Source organism: Neophocaena asiaeorientalis, unplaced genomic scaffold (assembly GCF_003031525.2).
Source record: "Neophocaena asiaeorientalis asiaeorientalis breed wild unplaced genomic scaffold, Neophocaena_asiaeorientalis_V1.1 scaffold177, whole genome shotgun sequence".
In the NCBI taxonomy this organism is placed as follows: Eukaryota; Metazoa; Chordata; class Mammalia; order Artiodactyla; family Phocoenidae; genus Neophocaena; species Neophocaena asiaeorientalis.
Genome location: NW_020172779.1, coordinates 20,623,408 through 20,644,616, shown reverse-complemented (window position 1 = coordinate 20,644,616; position 21,209 = coordinate 20,623,408). Strand labels below are relative to the sequence as shown.

The window sequence follows — 21,209 nt, the reverse complement described above, 5'->3', positions numbered from 1 at the left end:
GGCGGGAGGGCAGAGGTGGTCAGGGAAAAGAGGAGAGTGAGGTACAGAGAGAGGAAGCTCCAGGGCGCACAGCCGGTGAGACTGGGACCCGCCAGCCGGCTCGAGAACCATGTCCCCAACGCTGGCGCTTCCGGGTCGTGACCGCTGGGGTGCAGCCGGCGCTTAGAAGACCCAGGGAGAGAGCTTAGAGCAGTACTTCTCAACTGGGGCGGTGCCGCAGCCCTGAGAGTGTGTGGTCATGTCTGGAGGAGATGTAGGGGTGTCAGGACGGGGGCTGGCCTCTAACGGCTAGAGAACAAGGATGTTCCTGGGCACCCTGCAGCGCGGCAGCAGGTCCAAGGTTGGTAACAAACCATGGGACTCTTTGTATGTATAATTATCTTGGAATTTTCAGCCGTCTACGTGGGTAGAACCCTCATGTCCCTGAGCCCAGCCACAGCAGCTGTCAGCACCTCAGCCCTCTCATTCAGTCTACGCTCCACCTACACCCTCTCCCCCACCGCCTTATTCTGAAGCAGATCTCACACCAAGCATCTTTTCACCCGTAAGGTTTTCTGTCCACGTGACTGAAAGATAAGGAGTCTTTACAAACACGGCCACAGTACCCTTAGCACACGAAGTAACGCTGGTGCCAGTACCCTGAGAGGTCTGGGCAGTGTCCCCGAGCCTTGGCCTCTGACGCTCCCGCATCCCCTCACAGGCCTCCGGTGTTCCAGCAGCCCGTCATCTTTCTGGGGGCGGATGTCACACACCCACCTGCCGGGGACGGGAAGAAGCCGTCCATCGCCGCCGTGAGTATCACCTCCTGCCGGGTCCCCCGTTGGTCTGTGTTCCTGCGTAATCGGCATCTCCGTACTTCCTGGCCCTTTCCTTGTCTGATCAGCATGAACAGTGCAGCAGGGTGGCCCGGTGGGGTCATGTCCCTGGCACTCGCCGTCTGGTTCCCTCTGGGTGACACCTGCGGGCGATTGGTTTCAGGCCAGCTTGCCTTTGGGACACCCGTCACTCTTAGGGGTCGGAATCTTGGAGTGTCGTGTGTAGAGGTGCACATGGCTTTGGGAAAACGGTGTGCTTGAAAGAATTGGGAACACTGTCACTGTCACCGTTGCCAGGTACCTTCTCTGGGCTGACGTAATTCAGCCACATCTAATCACAAGCAGAATTAGGGGTTCAGAACAATTGTTGATTTTCTTATTAGGTCCCTCGGGCAAACCTTTACTCTTTGGAACACGTTTATAAACACTACAGCCACGCATTCAGAAGAATCGTAAAGGTGGTGGGTTTGCGTGTGACGAGCCCTCTCCTGGACCCCCTTCACCCCTAGAGCGGGGGCCCTCGGGGCTCCTGCTGACCCGCGTTGCCCCGCAGGTCGTGGGCAGCATGGACGCCCACCCGAACCGCTACTGCGCCACCGTGCGCGTCCAGCAGCACCGGCAGGAGATCATCCAGGACCTGGCGGCCATGGTGCGCGAGCTGCTCATCCAGTTCTACAAGTCCACACGCTTCAAGCCCACCCGCATCATCTTCTACCGAGACGGCGTCTCCGAGGGGCAGTTCCAGCAGGTCGGCGCCTCCCCCGCGTCTTCCCTGCCCTCTTCTCGGGGTCTTAAACTCACCTGTTTCTCGGCAGGACGGCTCCTTGGGTTCGCTAATGAAGACAGTGGGGTGGTTTTTGTTTTGCCCCCAGGTTTATCTGGTCACCGTGTGGGCGGTAGTGATGGACTCGGGGTTGTCAGGACCCTGCGGCAGGTGGGGCGGAGAGGCCTGTCCAGGCGGACTTGGTCCAGATCACGCCAGCCAGGGGCCCTTCCCGGCTCCAGGTTTTTGCCTTGTAGGCTGTGGGGGGTCTCTGTGGGGCAGGGACACCACTGTGGCTTGGGGGTCACCTCTGTCTGCAAAGGAGGGGGCGGGCCGGAGTGGGGAGAGCACAGAGCAGGGTGAGGACAGTGGCCGGGCGGAGGGTAGGTGGGAGCCCTTTGGAAATAGTCAATAGGACGCAGCCACTGTTTGGACGTGGAGGGAGAGGCGGCACCTTAGGTGACGTGTGGGGCATCGCCTTGAGGAAACGTCTGGAAGGCAGGGGAGCCTCTTAGACAGCGGGGCACTGGAGGAGGGGCAGGTGAGGACCAAAGGGGGTTTGTTGCTGTGCTCCAGGTGAAAGCACCCGCAGCATCTCCAAGTCGAGGGGAGTGTGGGCAGCGGCGAATCCATCCGACCCTGGAACTCGGGGGATTGATGCCCTGAGTGTGTGTCCATGCTTGGCCAGGGCTAATGCCACCTCCATCCCTGCCATGTCTCCAGTGCACGCTTCGTCGAGAGACAGTGGCGGGGAAGGCAGAAGTACCCGATGCTGCAGGAGACCCACCCAGACAGAAAGACATCCTAAGAGGCACTCCAGTGCGTCCCAAGGCCCCAGGCCGCCCTGCTAGGCAGGTGGGGTGGCACGTGACCAGGCACAGGTGCCAGTGCCTTCCTGGTCCAGAGTAGGAGCAGCTGAGGCCACAGCGGGCGAGGGGGGTGGCTTGAGGATCCTTGACCGTCTGGTAGCTCTTGGCCAGGGCCCCTGATTCAGAGCTTCTGTGGGAACCTGGGTTGGGGGTTCCTGTGCCGCCTCTCGGGTCCAGATCCAGCTTGTGCCAGCCGGCCTCGAAGCCCCTCTTACACAAAACCGTCTGGTTCCCTCCGTTGGGAGATGTTCTCCCCTCTTCTGAGCACTCGTTCACCCTCTGTCATGGGCATTCTTACTACAGAAGAGGGTTTGTGTCATCCTCCGTTTTCTCTCTCGGTGAACGCACTCCACATCTTACAGAATCACCACAGTGGGGTTTCTGGACCCAGAACCCAAGACATAGTTTTGAGACATCACAACACAGTATTTGACGAGGGCAGTTGCTAAAACCTTGAGGTGTCTGGTCCCTGTAGCAGCCATCACCACCCCGTGCCAGGCTGTGTGCCTGTTCATCTCTGACACAGGTGGGGGAGCAGAGACAGTGCCAGCATCCTTGTACCCTAACTCCTGGCGCTTCGCAGGTGACTTTAGTCTTCACAGCAAGCTTGCAAGGTGTGATGTTCCCATTTTAAAACTGAAAACACTGGGGATCAGACAGGGTGCATGGCTTTCCAAAGCCACACAGTTGCTTAGTGGTAGAGCTAGGATTTGAACGCAGGTCCAGCTCCTAAGCCAGTGGGTTTTTGGGTTTTTTTGTTTTGTTTTGTTTTTTACTAGATTCTCTCCATCTTCTCCAATCCAAAAATAAGCTGTTGGATTGATTTGTTCATGTATGTGTTTCCCAGTGCCTCATGTCCACGGTGGGTGGTAGCACTTAGAACATTCCAGAGACTGCTCTCAGCCTGTTTCTCCGTTATCTAACCTAAACCATTTAACCACGAAACCTGGGTATCATTTGCTCCATGATATTATTGAAGAAACAGGCTCAGAGAGACAGAATCACACAGGTAACAAACAGCAAGCTAGTGGAACTACAAGCCTTAACGTAAACGTGTATCAAACATCCACATGATTAAGGGATTCATTCCAAGATAGCGAGAGGCCTGAAAACATAATAATGATCCTCAAAAGTGTTCTCCTTGGGCTCCCCTGGTGGCGCAGTGGTTGAGAGTCCGCCTGCCGATGCGGGGGACACGGGTTCATGCCCCGGTCCGGGAAGATCCCACATGCTGCGGAGCGGCTGGGCCCGTGAGCCACGGCCGCTGAGCCGGCGCATCCGGAGCCTGTGCTCCGCAACGGGAGAGGCCACAGCAGTGAGAGGCCCATGTACCGCGGGGGGAAAAAAAAAAAGTGTTCTTCTTTCTTTCTGTAGGTTCTTCACCACGAGTTACTGGCTATCCGAGAGGCATGCATTAAGCTAGAAAAAGACTACCAGCCGGGGATCACGTTCATAGTGGTCCAGAAGAGGCACCACACTCGGCTCTTCTGCACCGACAAGAACGAGCGGGTGAGTGTCCTCGACCCTGGGCTGTGCAGCCTCGAGGGACACGGGTCTCACGCCCTGCACCACCTCCCAGGCTCTTGGGAGACCTGGCCCTTCGTGGCGACGCAGCCTGAGACGTTGGAGAAGGGCTCTTCTCAGTTTGGTGAGAAGTTTGAACCTGCAAACCCCACAGGTCCAGGATAGGTCCAGGCAGATGTCATTTATCCGATAAGGAAAATTACCAAAGGTGAGGTTTCAGGGCCAGTTAGCAACCACGGTCATAGACAGCATAGTGTAAAGAACGAGGGAGAATGCAGTAAAGTGGGGAGCCCACGGGGTGGTTGGAGTGCTGGAAGAGGGCCTGGGGAGCTCACTCAGGGGTCTGGTCTGGAGAACACTGACAGACAGCGGTGTCCAAGCTCCTCATCCCTCTCCTGGCTGCTCCAGAACACGAACCACGAGCATGCAGGAGACTTAAGACTTGTCGTGATAACTGCTGAGAATTGTCCACAGTTGGAGAAAGATCAGAACCCTTAGGTTAAAAGGCCTCTCCTGTTCCCAACAGGATAAATAAAAATAAATCCATACCTAGACACAGTGTCCTAAAACTGCACAGCGTCAAAGTAACCGCATGAGATAAAAGACCTCCCAGAAGGGAAGGACATTCCATCAGACTGTCCGCCAGCAGGGCCGGAAGCCGGGCGTTAGTGTCCACGTGGTGCAGCCCACTAACGCCACAGTGGCACCACAGCACCGAAAATGCTTCTTGCCTAAATGGAAGACAAAATGCAAATTGAGAGTCAGTAGCGAGGAAAAGGGATACTTTGTCATGATCACCGAGAAGATAGAACAGCTGTGACGTGGATGTACCTCATGCCATGACCTAAAAATATGTAAAGAAAAAAAGTGAAGCAAAAACAGGCAGAATTTCAAGGAGAAATTGACAAACACACCATCAAAGAGGTCTGTTTCAGCAGACCACCTTCAGAAAGTGAAACAGGCACAAGTTAGGAAAAACTGAACATGGGAAGAAAGGAATGAGCCAGACCTGACAGACAGAACTCTGCCTGTGACAGCTGAGCTGGCGTTGTCCCAGGTCACAAAAGAGGTCTCAGGAGATTGCCAAACCTCAGTATTCTGCAAACCACATTTTTTTAAAAAAAATTAATTTATTTGGGGGAGGGGGCTGCGTTGGGTCTTCGTTGCTGCACGCAGGCTTTCTCTAGTTGCGGTGCGCGGGTTTCTCATTGCGGTGGCTTCTCTTGTTGTGGAGCACGGGCCCTAGAGTGCTCAGGCTTCAGTAGTTGCGGCACGTGGGCTCAATAGTTACGGTGCACGGGCTCTAGGGCACGTGGGCTTCAGTAGCTGTGGCGCTTGGGCTCAGTAGTTGTGGCTTGTGGGTTCTAGAGTGCAGGCTCAGTAGTTGTGGTGCATGGGCTTAGTTACTTGACGGCATGTGGGATCTTCCCGGACCAGGGCTCGAACCCGTGTTCCCTGCATTGGCAGGCGGATTCTTAACCACTGCGCCACCAGGGAAGTCCCCAAACCACATTTTCTGTTACGTAGGAAAAAGCGTAAGAAAACTTAAAATTTTGATTTCAAGCCCACTGCAGGGAAAGCTGGTGTGCATAGGCCCCCTGCCACCTCAGCCTGCAGACTTCTCTTGCCGGGAGTCAGGAGGGCTCAAAGTCAGCTTATTCCAGCACCCCACTTGCTCTCTCAGAATAGAAAATCATGAACTAGAAAATGAAGAAGCAATAGAGCATATTAACACAAGCAAAAGGTACTTCTCTGAAGATAGATAAACCCTGCAAGACTCAACAAAAAGAACACTTGTGATCATGTTGGGAACCGAAGGGGAACAATGGCTGCAGAGGGAGTGTGTGTGATTTGAATCATAATGGAATGATAACAACTTCATGACAACACATTGGAAAACTGAGACGAAACAAACCCTTGTTTGTAGAATTACGTAAGTTACCAAAACCAGCTGAGTAGGATAGTCCAGTCATTGTTCCAAAAGGCATCAGGCCCAGAGAGTTTTACAGGCAGGCTTTACTAAGGCTCCAAGAATAGATTATCTTAAAGTGTGGCAGAGCATAGGAAAAAGGGGGAAACTACTTAGCTTATTTTATGAAGTCAGTCCAGAGATTTGTACAGGCAAGCTTTACCAGACCTTCGAAGAATAATCTTGTATAAAGTATTTCAGAGAACGGGAAAAGTCGGGGGGACTCACATTATGAGGTTAGCCCGATAAATACCAAATGTCGAGGATGTGGGTGCCGTGGTGAGGAGCAAAGGGTCTGGAGCCAGATAACCTGGCTCCAATCCATCCCCTCAGCATCCTGGCTACGTGACCACAAGCTGTCAGCCCCTCTACCCCCTGGACCACCTTCTGAGGACGTTGGGAGGGTTGGCTGAGCTAACGCGCAGAGCACTTAGCACAGAGTAAAGGCATTATTATGAAGAGGACTCTCCTACACTTCAGATGGGAATACAAGTGGGTAACCAACTTGGAACGCTGTTTGGCAATTCTAGAGATCTACCCTGGAGGAACTCACACACTTGTGTACAAGAAGACGTGTATTCTATAAGAATATTCTAGCAGTATTGTTTATAATAGCAAAAAATTAATCTGTTAACAGGAGAAAAGGTTGTAATGTATTTATGTACTGGCACTTATATAGCAATGAAAAATAATAAACTATATCTACCAAATGACTACATCTCAAAATTGTAATACAGAGCAAAAACAGAAAGTAGCAAAACATATAGGACACACGTATACAGTTTTGTTTTTTCTAATAAATTTATGTATTTATTTTACTTATTTATTTTTGGCTGCACTGGGTCTTCGTTGCTACGCATGGGCTTTCTCTAGTTGCAGTGAGCAGAGGCTACTCCTCGTTTTGGTGCGCCGGCTTCTCCTGGCAGTGGCTTCTCTTGTTGTAGAGCACGGGCTCTAGGTACACGGGCTTCAGTAGTTGTGGCTCGCGGGGCTCTAGAGTGCAGGCTCAGTAGTTGTGGCACATGGGCTTAGTTGGTCCGTGGCATGTGGGATCTTCCCGGACCAGCGCTCAAACCCATGTCCCCTGCATTGGCAAGCAGATTCTTAACCACTGCACCACCAGGGAAGCCCCTACAGTTTTAAAATCTGCAAAGTAACACAATGTAGTGCTAACGGAGACCTAAATGTGTAGCAGAGAATAAAAGTATGTGTAGGAATAATAAAGTCTAGATTTGAGGCTGCAGCATGGAAGGGATACAAAGGTGGGCACTCGTTTCAAATATTTTACTTATTTTAAACATCTGGGACTTCCCTGGTGGTGCAGTGCTTAAGAATCCGCCTGCCAATGCAGGGGACACGGGTTCAATCCCTGGTCCAGGAAGATCCCACATACTGCGAAGCAACTAAGCTCATGCGCCGCAACTACTGAGCCCTCCGTGCCTAGAGCCCGTGCTCCGCAACAAGAGAAGCCACCGCAGTGAGAAGCCCACGCACTGCAACAAAGAGTAGCCCCCGCTCACCGTAGCTAGAGAAAGCCCGCGTGCAGCAACAAAGACCCCACGCAGCCATAAATAAATGAACAGATAAATACACAAATAAATAAATAATCTGAAGGTATAAGAAAGGTTGAGAAGAAGTAAACACACACACACACACATCCGCAGGTGCAGAGGTCACACTGGAGATTCTCTTTTTTGTATGTATATTTGAAATTGCACGAGTAAAAAAAAAATCAGTGACTTCGTGACTGATGGGGAGTTTTGCTGTTTCAGTAGCATAGCCGGATGTTTGGTGGTTTTTCGATGCTAGAGTGTAAACTGAGAGTTAAGTGGTTCGGTAGAATTTGTAGTCCCTCCCACACCCCAGCTCCTTGGATGGCCTCTGGAGGAGCAACCCGCCCTCGCTGGTGGTGGTGATCGAACCCCCGGTAGAGTGGGGAAGTTCTTGACAGCTGTCAGGGTTTTCTAGCTCTTCTGCCTTGAGTAGTGTGTGTGTGTGTGTGTGTGTGTGTGTGTGTGTGTGCGCGCACGCGGGCGCACACGGGCAGGTGACACGTGCTGTCACGTGTCCGTCGTCTGGTCTTAGATTCGTTATGTCGGTGAGAGTTTCCATCTTGGCCTCAACAATAATGAAGACCCTTCACGTGGCCCATGCACATGCTTCAGTGAAGGGAAGACTCTGCATTTCCCTCAGGGGCCTGTATGAGATGGCGAAAAATAACCCCAACCCAAAGAGAACAGGAATTAATTTGATTTCAGTTGTTAGTATATGTTAAATTTTAATGCCATAGCACTGAGCAAATGTATTGGTCAATTTAAAGACGTCAGAGTGGAAGGCAGTGTGGCTGCGTCTTGCCTGCTTGCTTGCTTTGCCCTGTTGTCCCCTGGGCGTGTCTGATGGGCTCCTGTGTCGCTGAAGGTCGGGAAGAGCGGAAACATTCCAGCAGGGACGACCGTGGACACGAAAATCACCCACCCGACCGAGTTTGACTTCTACCTGTGTAGTCATGCTGGCATCCAGGTAAGGACAGAGGGTCCACTTTGCACAGTCTTGGTGTCTCTGGGGTGTCGTCCACACATTCAGCAAACACCTGCAGAGCACAAACCTTGTGCCAGGTGCTCCCGTGGGCACTGGGGATGTGGTGAATGGCACGGATGGGGCGCCAGTCCATCCCGAGGGGACGCAGGCGGTTGACCAGTGAACCGTGGAGGCTGAGAACCATCAGGTGTTGGGGACGGAGGACCCACTGGGGTGCTGTGCTGGGCCGGGAGTGGGTTCCCATTTCAGCCGAGATGAGGTCCAGGAAGAAGGAGCAGTGAGCGTGAAGGCCAGGCAGGCTGGTGGGGACAAGTGGCGTCCCTGTGTGCTTGGAGTTCGGCGAGCTGGATGGGGTATGAGGGGTGACGGAGCGGCGGGGTCAACCTTGCGTGCCCACCACGCACAGGCACTGGTGTAGGGGGAAGGTCAGCACGTGGCATTCCTTGTCTCTCCCGGCGAAGAGACCCACAGCTTGCCAAGAGTGATTCTGAGAGAATGCTGCCACCTCAGAAGTGCCACGTCCAGCGTACCTGTTGTCAGAGCTGAGCCACCAGGATCTGCGAGGCTGTGCCCCTTGGGACAGGAGGGACTTAGCTCTGGGTGCCCGTCCTGCTTCACCACAGAGGGGCTTTTGGATGTTTCAAGTTATAAGTGAGGACTTAGATATCCATCCCCAAGGGATTTCAACTTAAACTTGGAGGGCTTGCCGTAAACTTTGTACTTCTGCCACTGGAAATACACCTGCACGTCCTTCACATCACCTTGGTCTAGAACAGGGCTTGGCAAACTGGCCTGTGGGCCGCATCCAGCCTGCAGCCTGAGGGCTGAGCGGTGTGTACATTTTTAAAGGTTGTTAAAAAGGAAGGAGAGGAACATGGCTCAGAGAGGACGGAGGCTTCCGCAGTGTTTCCCGGGCACGTCTGTCCCCGTGACGGCTTCCGTGTCGGGCGGGCACTTTTTCTGTACAGGCCAGCCCGGCTTCCATCACAGTCTGTCTTTCCTGGCTTCCCTCCTGGTGGGTGGAGCCCTCGGCCCCGGGGCCTCTGGTTTGTGTAAGGGGTAAACCTGTCTCCCTGCATCTTCTGCGCAGGCACTTTCTAATGGGGGAAATCTCGCACTGGAGACATTTAAGTGCTTTGACAAAGTGGGCCTCGAGGGGTCCTGCTCTGCTGTGGTTGCCATGTCCTCGGCACACCCTCTGATACAAAATACCCCACTGCCCGCAGGCCCCCATGACAGCCACCGATTAAATGCTGAAAGCGGGGCGCAGAATGTGTGCTTCACCGGAGGAGAAGAGCGTCTGCCGCTCACCAGTCTCCGGGGGCGTGAACACAGACAGAGAGTCAGGAAGGGCCTGCTTGTTGGCTGGCTTGGGTTGAGTGGCAGGGAAGGCAGGTGGGGAGAAGCCAGAGAAAGGCCCTTCCCTCAAGCGCGCTCCTGGCTGCCCGGTCATGGGTGCCCTGGCGAGCAGTGCAGCGGCTGTGCCGGCACCTGAGCCCCGGTGGGCACGGGCCAGGCGACCAACCCCACCTCCTTCAGTTTTGAAAGATTCCACACTGCACAAAATAAATATATGTTCAGACTCCCATTTTAAAGGCGTTAATATGTAACTTATTAGAGATTTCTTCTTGCCTTTATAAATAAAGCATTGTAGAAAACCTAGTATATACAAATGACATTATCCTCCAGACAACCATTTCTGTATTATATCTTTCCTATGAGTTTTCTGTACACAAATAATTGTGTGTATAGTCTGTTATTTTACCAGTAGGGGGTCATAGAATATGTGGCTCTGATGCCTGTTTATAACGATACATAATAGGATAATATAAATACCTTCTTGCCACTGAACGTCCTCCCACTGTATCCTCTGTGAAGGATTCTACTGTGGGGTGGAAGCACAGCTTCTCTCGGCAGCACCCTTTGCAGGTGAGTTCTGGACTTCTCTCTTGCATGTTTACCTCTCTGACCCTCTGATCTGCTTTTAGGGAACAAGCAGGCCTTCCCACTATCACGTGCTTTGGGATGACAATCGTTTCTCTTCCGATGAGCTGCAGATTCTCACCTACCAGCTGTGTCACACCTACGTGCGCTGCACGCGCTCCGTGTCCATCCCGGCGCCAGCATACTATGCTCACCTGGTGGCCTTCCGGGCCAGGTACCACCTGGTGGATAAAGAACACGATAGGTGAGTGGCATGCCTTTCCTGGCTGGGGTCGTTTCTGCAACAGGCTTTGGCAGCTGCTTTTCTGGAATGGGAAGCAGTGGGGTCCCAGTGGCTGGAGCCGACCATGACACAGACACCCAAAAGCTAGCGTCTTCACCGCCATTTGTTAGCTGTGTGGCTGCCTCCCCAGATGGCTGGTGCGTGGTCCTAACTTAGCTATCAGTGTGCTGCCTCATGGTGCGTTAAAGGCTGCGCTCTCTCTCTCTCTCTCCTCTCTCTCCCTCCCTCCCTCCCTCCCTCCTTCCCTCCTCTCTCTCCTCTGTCTCTCTCTCTCTCTCTCTCCTCCCTATCCCTCCCTCCCTCCCTCTCTCTCTCCTCTCTCTCTCTCTCTCTCTCTCTCTCTCTCTCTCTCTCTCTCTCTCTCTCTCTCTCTCTCTCTCTCTCTCTCTCTCTCTCTCTCTCTCTCTCTCTCTCTCTCTCTCTCTCTCTCTCTCTCTCTCTCTCTCTCTCTCTCTCTCTCTCTCTCTCTCTCTCTCTCTCTCTCTCTCTCTCTCTCTCTCTCTCTCTCTCTCTCTCTCTCTCTCTCTCTCTCTCTCTCTCTCTCTCTCTCTCTCTCTCTCTCTCTCTCTCTCTCTCTCTCTCTCTCTCTCTCTCTCTCTCTCTCTCTCTCTCTCTCTCTCTCTCTCTCTCTCTCTCTCTCTCTCTCTCTCTCTCTCTCTCTCTCTCTCTCTCTCTCTCTCTCTCTCTCTCTCTCTCTCTCTCTCTCTCTCTGTCCCCCATCCCCACAGTGCTGAAGGAAGCCATACCTCCGGGCAGAGTAACGGACGAGACCACCAGGCGTTGGCAAAGGCAGTCCAGGTCCATCAGGACACGCTGCGCACCATGTACTTTGCTTGACATGTTTTAGTGTTTACGATTGTGTACCGAGTTGGATTCACATGAGACCAGCTACACTCAGACCAACAAATGCCCAGCCCTTCCGTGACAGCCAGCATCGAACATGAAACGCCATTGATTTTAGTAGATTCTCCACTTTCCAGAATGCCTTCCGTCCCAGATTTCAAACTTGGATTTTGAACTGCAGACCTGTATGAGACCCCATTGTCGTAGGAAATATGGTTTGCCAAAATCTTATAAGCTGCTTATGAAAATAGAGTCCCGTGTTTCCTAAAAATCTCCTAAAACCAGTCTATGAACTCAGGGCTTTAAAACATTTTTAATTTATTTGGTCGTTCGATTTACTTGTTTTTAACACACGATTCTCTATGAAATTGATGGGCTCAAACTGGCTGTGAACGTTCTGTGAGCGTGAAAGCAACATAAAACACATTGTGGTTTTAAAGCCTTGAACATTCTGATGCTGTCGCTAAAGTTTATTTCAGAGTGACACCTGTGTGCTCCTGACCTGGCTCCCACCAGCTGTCCGGGATCCGAGGGCAGGGGCCAGGCGAGGCGCCCTGGTGTCTCTCGTTCTGCCACTGCCCGCCTTTCACTCAGCCCGAAGGAAGGAGGGGTGGCAGAAGGTGGGCCGTGTGTGTTTACAACATTTCTAGGTCCAGAGGGATTGGCAGACAAGTGCCATTTTAATAAAAATGTATTTAAAAAAAGAAAAAAGACAATATGCCGACAGTCTAATCATAAGATTTGTCCTATAGGACTGTGACATTTATTTTCCAAAGTTTCTAAAGAATACGGGTCTGTGGTGGTAAATACAGTACAATCCTTTTTCACTGTTATGTCTTTGATGTAAGAGAAGAGTATATATATCTGGTTTGCAGTATTAATGTGATAGATAGATGCTGTTTTTCATTTTACTGACTACGGGGTGCTTTTGTGATCTGTTTAGCATATCAAGAGTGTTCTGGAGCCTGGAGCCTGGACCACCCTTGTGGTTTCTCAGTGCTTAAGTACAGGAGTTTGCAATTGACTCAGTGCCCGCGGCCCACCCCCTCGTGTAGACCGCGCAGCCTGGACCCTCCGGAGGACGGGGTGCGCTTCCAGCAGTCACTCCCCTCCCCGCCTCATCCCCGTGCGTCGCTCAGCCAGTTAAGCACAAATGGATGTATGTATCCTTCCGCTCCTGGGAATGAGTCTGCGCGTCGGCGTGCACTTCTCTCCGCGTGTGGTTTGTTAGACAAGCGTCATAGGATCTATGCACTGAAACACAGAGAAGGCTGTCGGTGGTGGCGCTCTGCGGGCTGCGAGGCCCGCGTTCCGCGAAGGAGCCCAGCCCTCGGGAGGATGGCTGATGGCGAAGCCAGCAGCAGAGGCAGACCCTTCTGCTAGGATTTGCGTGCTGGGCCCCGGACGTGGGTTTGCCAGTCTAGAATCCATTGCACTAAGAATGATACCGTGGACAGCTCGACAGGGCTAACAGCAGAGAGCTCCGTTTGTGCTCAGTGGGCTTTTTGTCCTTGTAGGCGGTTTTCTGAGAATCCAATCCACGTTCAGTACAGAGATTCTAGGAAGGAGATGAGCCTTTCCCTAGTGCTGCTTCGTGCTCTGTAGGTTTCCTCTGGCCCTGCTGACGGCCCTCCCATCCCGGCCTGACATTACCTCTGGCACTGTGGTGGAGTGAGGGTCCCAACCAGGGTGCCCCGTGCCGGGGTCAGCGCCCGCCTCGGTCTTGTGTGAGGGCTCCGCGGGGGCGGGGAGGCGCTGTCATGGACACTCGGCCTGGATTTTGGCGGCAACGACAAAGGGGTGACTATTATTTGTGACAATATATACTCAAGAGTGGTGTGTGTGTGTGTGCGTGTGTGTGTGTGTGTGTGCGCGCGCGCGCGTGCATGTGGGTGTCTTATTAATGGCATTAGTCTCTTCTTGCTGTATCTTTTTTTTTTTATGTCTTTTTAAATGACAGAAGCCTCTGCTCTAAAAATGTTGCAATTCCCTGTCATTTTGTTAGCAAGTGGCACTTTCTCTCGTTCAGAAGGATACCAGTACACTCTTGGCTTAAGTTACCGGGAGCATTCGAGCTAAGGAGGGAACCTTCTCACTAATACACTTTTCAAATCTGAACTTAGGTTAGTTTTCAGTCATTTTTAGGATCATCTAGAACCGTGTGTCTCGCAGGTATGTTTCTACCACTTGCAACAGGATCTCGGTGGTCGGGGCATTGGCCGTAAAAACGCCGTGACTCCTGTGCTCGCTGCGGCCTCTGGGGTGGCGGCTGGGCATCTGCGTTTTACACCGTCAGCTGGGGGTCCAGGGCTGCCTGGAGTCCGAGAACCTCGAATCTAGAGCCTTCTGGAGAGTGTGCTCCCTCAAGCACTGAGGGCCCAGCAGGGAGGGACTCCCCAGCAATGCAGGGAAACGCTTTCTAAACGAATGCACTGGGCAGGATCACAGGCTGGCAGAAAATGAGAGCTAAATTTTTTAAAAATCGTTTTGAAGGAAAAGTTTTCTTTCTAGAGGGCCAGAGTACTTTGAGAAAGGTACTTGTTACAGCCCTGCGCTTGTTTTATAAAACTTTTACTACTTAAAAGCATTCGTAAACCAAATGTCTCCAGCTGGGTTAGCTGCATACCTTTGTACATGTCTGATGGTTCAGAATTCAAATGGCTGTAGTTACAATTTCTCAGGTAAAGAACTGTTTTCCCAAATTTCTACCAACCCCCCCCCCCATTATTAGGATAAATTTTGAGACAGCGTAAAACCTCAAGGCGCAGTAGAGTAAGTCCAAGCCCTGTTCACGTGGAAGCCAAGAGGGGCCCTGCCCGTTCTGTGTGGGTCACGGCCGCCCAGGGCAACCTCGTGGCCGCCCGAGAAGGGCTCCGGGCACCTCCGGCCTCTGCCTGCGTTTGACGGGTTTCCTGAGGCCTGTGTGGGGCTGTACAAATTGTAGAGGTGTACACTCGCCGGCTTTGCTGCCTGACCCCACTAAGTAAGGTGTGCCTTGCTTTAAGCAAACTGAATGTGAAAATTATGAAGTAGAAATCTGGATTAATTTCAAAGAAAAACTGGGATTTATCTCTTCAGAAGAGGTCTCCCAATTAGACCCTTATCCTGGTACTCTTCCTAATGTATTTTAAAATATTCACCGTAAGAAAAGTTAACATGTTCCCATCCCTTCACCACTTCCTATTACGTTCGACAAGCTCTCACCCTAATAGCTAAGCGATGAAAGAAACCCGGGGGAGCTGCTTCAAGTCGCCGTTTTGTAGGAGAGCCCTTTGGCCCTGCTGAGATTCCATCCTGCTGTTTGTGTACTTATTATAATAAGCTCAGATGTTCCTAGTTCAGATAAATGTTGTAAAGCTGGGCATACCTATACTTTTAGAAACGGATTGTTTTATTTTGGTTTTGGTTTTCTGTTTTGAGAAGGCTTCACATATACACTTGATACTACATTTTAGGGTCTGCTTTCTCTTTTCAAGATTGTGTTGCTTTTTGGTAGTGTCCTCACACTCCCGTGCATGAATGTTTGCACTCTAGAACCACGAGCGATCCCTGGCCACTGCGCTGGCTTCCCCAGGAGGGACTTGTTGGAAGTGGAGTGATTTCCGTGCTGTGTGAGTCTGGCCGTAAGCAGTGCTGTTGTGATGTTTACCCCGGCATGTGCTCATTAGAAGAGACAGCTGAAGTTCAATTCCTGCAGCAGGGTTGTGGGCGGGTGGGTGTCGATGTTATATTGTGTGTTATTTTTATTGTTGTTAAATGCAAATGTTGCTATTTATTGTTTCCTTTCTGCTCTGGTTTCATTTGGCTGATACGGATATTCCAGTGCATGTGGTACCTGATGAATATGATAGAAATTCTTTTCCCCAACTTTTATAAATTACCTAATGTTTACCTGCAAGTTTGCTGGATGATTTATTTTTGAAAGCCACAAATGTAATTTTTCTGGGTGAATTGTTCTTCTTAGATATGCAGCAGCGTAATTTAACATTGATCTGCAGGGTGACTTAAATTTTATTTTTACAAGGCAGTTTTCCAGTCAGATTATATATTTGATACAATATGTTAAGGGCAGACCAGCCAAGCGTTGTGCAGTTGGGACACCAGACTGTCTCGAGGAGGCCTCTGGAGGCTGGGGCGGCTTCTCTTGGTTGCCTGGCGTCGTTTCATGGAGCCACCCGTCAGGATCTGGATGGAGTCCTCGAGTGGGACTTTGATCTGTTGGGCAGTTCAAAGGATTTTTCATGGGCATTTTCCTACACCTAAGGCAGTTCCATTAGGAGGAGCTTTAGACGTTGACATAATCCAGACAGTGGACAATCCCAGTGGCCCAGACAAGCCATAGAAATTTCCCTGTGACCTCTCTTTAACTCATCTCTCAAACGCTCATGAGAAAAGGAATGTACAATGAAGAGAAACTTCCTCACTTTCAGAATGCAAATACTTTGTATTTTAAGCCCTCCCCCAAAGGAACCAAGAATATTCTCTCTAGCTGCCGTGCCAGCAGTTTCGGCTGCTGTGACGTCTCTCAGTGTAGACACAGTGCACGTGTGACTTCGTAATAGGGCTGTCCGTGTTACACACACATGCTGACTTCTTTTGTAAGGAAAATTTTTTCAACTCGAAATAATTGCACTGATTTTTTGACAGCTTCCTTTTTATTATGTCCAACTTTGCATCTGCTGTACTTGTTTGAAATGATTGTAAATAGATTTAGGATAGCAGAAATGATGTAATACAATGCGTTGCTTTGTTTTAGTGATCCTGCCACGTTTTTCAGTATTACGTGTTAGGGCCGTGTGGGCTGGCCGCTGCCCTTCCCCCTCTACAGCCACGTGTATGTGTGTGTGTTGACCATTCATGAAGGACAGATTAGCCTCGTTGCCGTCTCTTTCTGGAAGGAAGTTTGCAGTGTATTGGAAGAAGAGTGTGCTCTCTCCTTGCGGTCTGAGAGTTAATTCTAAGAGGATTAATTGTAAATCCTTTGAATGCTTCTGGTCTGTTTAATTCCTTGTTATTTGCCATGACTCCCTAAAGCATTTGCTGCTAGCTCCCTCCAGCATTTGACAGCTTGGATAGGAAGCATCTGAACGGCCAATGTTACTAGAGAGTCAGGGCCTCCCTTGCTTCTCTTCGGTCACCCGTCGTTTGAAAGCCATGAGGTCGCTGTTATGTCAAAGCTGTCATGTGTGGCTTAACCCACAGGTGCCAGGCAGACCCGAAAGGCAGGCTGTTCCTTTAGGCCTCGTGATGTGGCCAGATGAGAAGTGTGTGCTCCAGTCCGCAGCGTGTGTGTGCCCCAGTCCGCAGCGTGTGTGTGCCCCAGTCCGCAGCGTGTAAGTTCTGTCTGTGATCAGGTGACACAGTATCAGACACACAGAGGAGCTTTTACACCCAAACCAGCCATCTGAGTGTGTGGTAGTGTCGCGTCGATGCCACCTCGGTGCCCTCACTTAGTGCTTTTTTGGATCTTTTGCCATTTTATTGTCTAAAGTGAATGTATTGGCTTAGCCATATCACTACAGAAGGTGGTTTCTGATACCTTTTAGTTGAAAAATAAATCAATAAACGCAGATAAAGGCTACCTCTGAACTCTCAATAGATTCATGTTTGCTTTTAAGTGTAGCTATCCACACTGAAAATAGCCAAAATGTTGCCTGAATCAACTGAATCGTGAACATCTCTCTGTTCAGTTCTGGCTTGAAAATTTGTGTGCCATACTGTGACCCACGGGCAGTCCCCTCCTCCCTCTCTGGGTGTCCAGGGTGGACCAGGGACTCCTCAGGGCTGCCCGGCTCCGAGATGTTAGGACTCTCAGTGGCCAGCAGGAAGGAAACACAAGGGCCTTTCTGCACCGTCCTCAGGTGCAGGGCCGTGTGTGGTGGGACCTGGAAGCGACCCACTGTCCTGGCTTTTCACTTTCCTATTTGACATAAGGAAGCACTTTTTTTTCCTGCTTTACTTAGGAATGGGTTGAAAGTGTCTCCTTCTACTCCCTTCTCCCTTTTTGTGCCCTCTGTAAAGTCACAGAGGTGCTTCAACACCGACTCCCGTGCGAATAGTACTTCGGTAGCTGCGTGGCTTCAAAATGCACTGCAGATGTCGTCGGCCTTTGACTTGGGAGCCTTGAGTTACTCGTCACTCTATACTTTAAAGTGAGCTAAGGTTTGAAAGCAGAACGTTCTGTTCAAATCCAAGGCCCTTTGCTTGAAAGGAGCACAGGGTCCAGGGCGGCAGCGTCTTGAAGTAGGGGTTCCTGCTGCTGGCGCCCTGGACCAGGATGCCAGCCTGCGGGAAGACTGGCCTGGGAGAGCTCGGCATCACGTGTCATGAACCACTTTGCTGTCAGAAATCTCATCTGCTCGCACGCTGCTGTGGGTTGGTCAGTGTCGCCCCCCTGCTCCTTCGCGTCTTTTCTTTAGGTTCCTCGTGTTCTCTCGTCTTCAGAAGGTGAGCTTTTGCTCCCGATCACTTGCGCTGGTTTGCTTCTGAGTTCTGGAGGGACCGTTGGGTGGTGTTGCAGTTGCAGGCGTCTGGGTGTGAGGAGGCGGCTCCGCTCTCTTCTGGGCGCTCATCAGACCTTGACTTTGGCCCAGAGAGGTTCCAGGTGCACCATTGCGAGGAAGTCCTTGCCTTCAACGCTGCATGCTGCGCTTTAATTCCGAAAGCGCCAAGTGTCCTTTGCAGTCTAAGAATGTGTAATTCTGCAGTCGTGCTGTCCTATAGACACAGACCACCCTGAGAAGCGTGGACACCGGGGAGCGTCCGCTGCCTCTGCTGACCTGCTTCTGGGGTTGCTGGGCTCCGCTGAAGTGGCCTCACTTTCAGCCAGAAACCCAGACAGGGCTTTTTGGGGGCCGCTGCGCGGCGGCCGGCCCCTCACTTCAGTGATGTCAGCCGTTGACTCAGATCTCCCACCTGCTTTCTGCACTCATGTCCCCAGCGTCCCGACGTGGGCCTCCCCCGGCATCTTTGCGTTCATGAAAGATAATTAAAGATGAGGGAACTGAAGATTACTGGTGCTTTTGTTAATACTTTTCTGTCTTATTGGTTGATGTGAAAAATTCAGGTGCGTTAGATCTTTAAACGCCCTTGGTGGTGTGACTGTAGGCTTGGGTCCTCACCTCACCCCCCTTCTTTAGGCGGTTGGAGGAGGCTGAATGATCTCCTAGTTACAACTTCCTTGGCCTCAAGTAGTTCAGAGTTAAAGCTACAACACCAAATATTGACTCCTCCCCCCCCACCCCCAAGGGTCTCCAGGAGCTCGATGTTCAGGCCAACCTCATTTGGTACTTCTGGAATCTTCAAGGTCCTCAAAACCATGAGTTGATGCTAGGAATGTGCCCCCTCGCCGCCCACCACCACCTACCGGGCTGGGGGGGGGGTGGTGCGATGCGGATGGGCTGCCCCGCCCCGCTGGACGGAACTGGGGGGCCCAGGGCTCCTCTGGACTCTGGAGATGCTGGGAACGATGCTGGGGGGTGGGAGAGGGCAGCCCCTCTGACCCAGGGGGCAGGCGGTGCCCAGGCCTCCCCTGGTCTCCAGAGGCCAGGGGTGCCAGACTGAATGTGTTCTGGAGACCCCGTCTCAGCCTCCGTGCCTTTCAAGTCCAGTCCTCAGTGTCCTTTCGAAACCACGGTGCGGCTGCGTCGTTGGGAAGGAAGCCTGGCCCGGCGCACGCTCAGGCACCGGCGCTCTGCCTTGGAAGCCGCACCGCTCCTCGGCTCCTGGGCACTGGCTCCTGCGGGAAATCGCTGGGTTCTGGCCGCGTGGCTCCTCCCAGGCCCAGAGCACGTCCGTCCACAGGACCCCTCTCCTAGTCGGGTGCTGACCGTGACCGCCGGCAAACCTGGGGGGTTTGTTCTCAAGGTCACTCAATGAGAATGTTGAGCGTAATGGAACTAGGTTGTTTTCAAAAAGGAATTGGAATTGGAGTCGTGTCTGTAAAATGCGTGGGAAGTCCTCAGATGTCAGGTGCCATTTCAGCTGTTGGAGTGCCCCGCGTTGTTGTTGTTTTGTGATGTGCTGGGAAACTGCGTCCTCGCGAGTGGTGTCACCTGGAGCTGTGCACGTAGGACTCGGGTTTTGACGTCTCGAAGATGCAGGTTTTAGCTCTGACTTTTCCAAGCCAGGTATTGAGTTGAGCAGTTTTCTTGGCCGACGGTCTAGTTAAAAGCCACTCTTCTCGGTCAGTGGATGGTTTTAAGCGGGGGAAATAACCCAATGTTACTTATTTTAAACTGTCTAGAAAAGCCTTCAAGGTGGCAGCTCTTGGCCCTTCCGTCTCCCCCTGTGTCCTCTGTTCTGAAAGGCAGAGGCACCAGGCACCGGGGGTGCTGCGGGCGGCTTTGGGGGGGGGCTCCTCTTCAAAGCCAAACAGACACGCGACTCAAATCCCGGAAGTCTGCGGGTTAGCACTGAACTGAAATTCGCCTCCCGAGTTTGACAGTGGATTTTACATGTAGTTGTTGAAGGTATAAATTCATGTTTTGTAACTGTAGCGGCAAGTGAGTTTTTACTTTTTAAAAAGTTTTAAGGGAATAATTGTAAGTTTCTGTGCAGCAAAGTGGCTAATTATTCATTAAATACAAGAATGTAGTGTCTAAATCCAGATTTTTTCTTACCTCTGGTACACTTCAGATTACTTACCTAATATGTATTGAGGGGTTTTAACCCTGAGTTTTATCGACTTTTCTAGTTTTATTTTATTTTTATAAAATAATTGAAAAAAACAAAAATGAATTCAAAAGTTCCATAGGTAGATCTTGCCCCTTCTTAATTTTCTCCCACAAAAAAAATTTTAGAAGACATTTTGAATCAAAATGTATTATGACCATTTAAAGTTTACTGTTTTCTAAGAAGCTGAGCAGCTAAAGGGCCTCATTTCAGGTGGTACTGTGCGTACTGTCTGCGGACTCGTTTACCTGTGCGGTGGGTCTACGTGACGATGTCTTGTGCTTGCAATATAGAAACCGTGCAGTGCTGTTGTGTACATTGACAGTTCCTGTATAAACTAGTATTTATATACATTGGCCTCTCTGTATAACTTTTCATTTGCTTACATGAATTGTAAAATTAAATATAAAATTATAGTACCTGCTAAATACAAATCTGAGGCTTCCTGTCCTTGTCTTTAGTTTAATACCATTCTGTGTGTTTTGAGGATGTCCAATGCTTGCATGATGGTAGGTGGTAATGCCACTTTAAATTAAGCCTTAATCAGATGTTAAATTTGTAAGTTTCACAGTATGCAAAAATATTAGGCAGAATGAGTTTAAACTGTTCAGATCAAGATGCTATATCATAACTCAACAAGTCTTTTCTCTGGAGTTATAAAGGGAAACTTTCAGTGATACAGCTCTGTCTCGCTCTCTCGCTCTCGCGCGCTCTCTCTCTCTCTCTCTCTCTCTCTCTCTCTGTCTCTCACTCTGTTTCTGGTCTGGCTTGGCTGTTGCCATTGCTTGATGAAAATGGACCATTGTGCATTTCTGTGGCAGTCAGTCAAAAAGACCTGTTCTGAAAGTCTTGAGACTTTTTCAGGGTTATTTTGAAATGTTTGATTTTTTTTTTTTTCCCTCCAGTCTGAGATGTATTTATGGCTGATGAAGAGCATGATTTAGGCACAAACCTTTGCAAACCTGCTCATGTTCTAAGCTTTCTTCCG

The 21,209-nt window shown here is 50.9% G+C and overlaps 1 protein-coding gene across 5 annotated transcripts in view; it reads left to right on the top strand.

Annotated features, from left to right (window-relative positions):
- AGO2 (argonaute RISC catalytic component 2) overlaps positions 1 to 12,252 on the top strand; it is a 49,342-nt gene extending 37,090 nt beyond the window's left edge. For 4 of the 5 annotated variants that reach the window (XM_024740964.1, XM_024740962.1, XM_024740965.1 and 1 more), the window contains 6 exons: positions 701 to 791; positions 1,369 to 1,563; positions 3,822 to 3,956; positions 8,359 to 8,460; positions 10,467 to 10,666; positions 11,434 to 12,252. In XM_024740964.1, coding sequence (XP_024596732.1) covers positions 701 to 791; positions 1,369 to 1,563; positions 3,822 to 3,956; positions 8,359 to 8,460; positions 10,467 to 10,666; positions 11,434 to 11,542 — 832 coding nt within the window. In that variant the 3' untranslated portion in view covers positions 11,543 to 12,252. The remainder of the gene's footprint in view (positions 1 to 700; positions 792 to 1,368; positions 1,564 to 3,821; positions 3,957 to 8,358; positions 8,461 to 10,466; positions 10,667 to 11,433) is intronic. The other variant, XM_024740963.1, reaches the window with a different exon arrangement.
- The last annotated feature ends 8,957 nt before the right edge of the window (positions 12,253 to 21,209 follow it).